Source organism: Haplochromis burtoni, unplaced genomic scaffold (genome assembly GCF_018398535.1).
Source record: "Haplochromis burtoni strain Fernald_Lab_line unplaced genomic scaffold, NCSU_Asbu1 Contig_171, whole genome shotgun sequence".
Taxonomy (NCBI): domain Eukaryota; kingdom Metazoa; phylum Chordata; class Actinopteri; order Cichliformes; family Cichlidae; genus Haplochromis; species Haplochromis burtoni.
The window spans coordinates 1,366,182-1,369,979 of NW_024582532.1; the positions used below are offsets into that span (position 1 = coordinate 1,366,182).

The 3,798-nt window shown below is 38.8% G+C and overlaps 1 protein-coding gene across 1 annotated transcript in view; it reads right to left on the minus strand.

Moving 5' to 3' along the window:
- Positions 1-2,340, minus strand: part of LOC102311229 (interferon-induced very large GTPase 1) — a 15,734-nt gene extending 13,394 nt beyond the window's left edge. The window contains exons 1-2 of the mRNA XM_014340487.2: positions 2,200-2,340; positions 1,992-2,051 (exon numbers count right to left, since the gene is read on the minus strand). Of these exons, the coding sequence (XP_014195973.2) occupies positions 1,992-2,022 (31 nt within the window). The 5' untranslated portion in view covers positions 2,023-2,051; positions 2,200-2,340. The remainder of the gene's footprint in view (positions 1-1,991; positions 2,052-2,199) is intronic.
- Between the last annotated feature and the right edge of the window lie 1,458 nt (positions 2,341-3,798).

A 3,798-nucleotide genomic window follows, 5' to 3' on the forward strand; every position in this document is an offset into this window, starting at 1 on the left:
CACACACACACACACACACACACACACACACACACACACACAGTGCCTTGTCTTAGAACCATTTGGGAGGTGCTTTGCTGTGATGTGTATTGTGTGAACTGTTTTCCCAATAAAAGGCAGCAAGCGGAGGCCGTCGTTGGGGTCATTTTGCGGTAGGATTCAGAATGCTTTCTGAGACACCGGCTGGGGCCTCCCTTGCTAGCAAGTAAAAGACGTTCGTCTTGTTTTTGTTGTTAACGAGAATAAGTTTCCAAACCAGCAGGGCTTGTAGAAACACAGACCCAACAGTCACAGTTATCACAGTCTTAGCCTTTGTGTCATAGTCTTCTGAGTTTTCATAGTTGAATCACAGTATTTAGTTTCCCAGTTTAGTTCTAGTTTTGTTTCGCCACTGTGCTTATTGCCTTGTTTGGACTTGCTGTCATCAGCCATAATAAAGGCTCACTTTTGGTTTAAAATCCAGTTCCATCTCCTCGCCAGTGTCTGCTCCTGAGTCTTCACACACCTGCACACGGTCTTGCCCGGCAAACCGTGACACAACTTTTCCTGGAGTATTTTAAACACAGGCATTTCTACTTCTACTTCAGTAAATAAAGTCTGTACTTTTGCCAACTGTGTTAATAAATAATGTAAAAAATATATTATTAATTCAGTGTCCAACTTAGCAGCCTGAGGTGAGTGGCTTTTATTTTTCTATATTTTTATGTTATTAACATTGAATTAATACAGTAGTTTATATTATTTCACTTTAAATCTTATTATTAAAGCCTTGTAATAAATATAGTCTAGTACACCATATTTAGTGTAGTACTTTAAACTCACCCCTGGCTTCTGTAGGTGTCACTGTGATTGAAGGTGTGATGGCTGTAGTCAGCCTTCAGCAATTTTCTTAATTCAAACATCCTATCAGTCTAAGTTAACCATTCATCTGCATATTTTAATGTTATTTCTGTAGCTTTACTGTAGATTTTCACTGTATAAAGCAAAGGGATGGAGCAGCTACTAAGTTTGCTTTTCTTCACGTCGAAGGACATCTGCTAGCTTTTTCTCAATATAGAAACAAACACTGCCATTTTGAATGCTGGAAAAATGTTTTCTTTCACTCCTCCTGAGCTCACTGTGGTGCGTGTAGACAGAGTACAGCTTCATGTTAAACTATGACAGCTGCATAAAGATGACTTATTAATGGGTGATATCAGAAAGAACAATTGGGGAGTAATAGCAACACCTCAGGTTTTTCCAGAAACCAGAAACAGAAATGTGACTTAGAAGAAAGAGATGAGGTTGGGCAACTGACCAGCAACACAGTGATTTTCTACAAATCTGTATCACTTCTGCTGTTGTTGTGATCGGTCTTGTTGAAAAATTGGGTGCCACATGGGCTTAATGTTGCCATACTTTTCATCACAAATGTGACCCTAAATACTTTTTTATTGCAGGTCTATTTTTAGCTGAAAATGTCGGTGAAACGCTCACATTTACATAGTGACAACTAAGCGATCATACCTTAAACAAATCATTTAAACAAAAGATTTATGATATTTTATAATGATTTTTATCTGATTTACTGGACGAATCATTGCAGTCCTAAATTGCTGGGTAGCCTTACCTATAATAGCGTAATTAATCTGCAAAATAATATAAATCTAAAGCTTTAAATCAAATTTCATCTCTGCATTATAAGATTAATAGTATGTTAATTCTAACAGCAAACACACAACCCACCCCTCCAGAAATGCACCTGCTACTCATACAATTTGGAACTATTTAAGGGGACACCCGCCTAATTTAATGCACTTAAATCTTTACAAACTGAAAGAGGGAAATACGGAAAAGATGAAAACTAATCAAGCTGTTTTCAGCTGTCTTTAAAACACCAATGTGGTGCATTGCAGCAGAGAGAAAATGGGAACAGAAAATGATACAAAACTGTACATTACCACAACCGCAACACTGCCCCAAACAGAAAATTCTCTTTTCCTTCTCCTCACCTGCCACTGCAGTCTCATCACGGACTTCCATCTCAGTAACTTCTTATCTTTACAGGAAATCTGTGAATCATACAGTCAATCAAAGATGAAAATTTAATTAAATAAAAAAAAAAAACAGGTTTATATTTCTCTGTGCACAAGATAGAGAAATAACTGCACATCTTGTCACTGGTGTTAAAATTTGCTGAGAGATAAGGATCATAAAAACCTTCAGATAATTTTCATCCTCTTCAGGTTAAAGTGTTTCATCTGAAAGATCCTGATTCTGAAAAACGTTACACTGATTTACACTGACCCTTCTCCCATCCCATGCATCTTTACATACTTTGACATGCACAGATTTTACAAGTTATTCTCTTTCTTTTGCATAAACTCACCTCTGAGCTCTTGCTTTTGTAGATGCAGCTGCCTTCTTACGAATCCTACCAGACCCTGTTCTTTATATACAGTGAGATCAGTAACATGCGATGCTACATTTGCCTCTCACAAACTCCTCCCACCTGCTCTTAACCAATGGTAATTGGTTATGAGAGGTATAAGGAGTTCGGGGTTTCTGCATAAACATGACTTCTTAATGAATAAAAGGAACAATCATGAGCTTCACCTCCTGATTTCCCAAAAACCATGTGACTTAGAACAAAGAGATGGGGTTGGGGCACCGACCAGCACAGCACTGGACACTTGTTTCCAACAAATGTGAAGTCACACACTGAGGAACCATCCTTTTGCCTACTTGAGACATTTCCTTTTGTCTGCAGAGGGGATTTTAAAAGTAGGGGTTGCAACACACTGTGGTGCCATACCTCAGTCTGAGTGAGTGTACCAAACACTCACTGGAGCACAGCTTGCAAAGCTACTTCAGACAGAGCTAACATTAAAGGTGAAAATGTAGCACTTACGTGGAGGTATATACAGTACAGATAGATAATTACCAAGGTATGAGTAATTTGGGCTAGTATCAGAAGATTAAGAACGACTCTTAGAGTTCTGGTACATGAATGACAGAGAAACCAGACAAAACACAGTTATGTGGCTTAAAAGTACTTTAGTGATGCTAAGCCTTTTAAAAGAATTTTAAAACAACACAGTATTACAACAGGTTTTAACAGAACTTCAAGTATAAACATTTCCCCCAAAGTAGCAAAAAAATAGAATAAAATAAAATTGTGCACAAGTAAAAGAATTAGTCTTTTTAGTCCAAATGGTACCGGTGGGGCCCATGACAAACGGGTGTATTGCAATAGAGTTCGTCCGATGAGGAGTGTGTGTGTGATTGTCTGTCCTACCACACTACTTGTACAGTAGAGGATTGTAGTCCATCAATGTGCAAATGAGTGTGCGTGTATATGTATATCGTCTCCTAGGATCTTGGGTTGGCTCGCCATCCAGTGAACACTTGAACACTCTGGGTTCTGGAATCGCTGACCTGGTCTTTGGATTCGTCCCATATAAAAACCTGACCTGTAAAAAATGGTCAAATATATGTCACGAACAATTTAAGAATAACTCTCACAAATTAAACTAAAGTAGTGTCACACTGCAGTAACTACTATTCAGATCAGGTATCATCAATTCAATCATCATCAGTTCAGTCATGTTGCACAACATTAAAATATCATACAGCTTGATGTCATCCATGTACAGGAGGTGGCTGACAACTGCTCCGTTCCGTAGTCGGTATCCATAGCCAGCCTTGTTAATGATGTCACTGAGGGGGTTCAGGCCTATGCAGAACAGCAGTGGGGACAGAGCATCTCCTTGGTAGATCCCGCACTTGATGGTGACTTGTGCTATGGGCTTGGAGTTT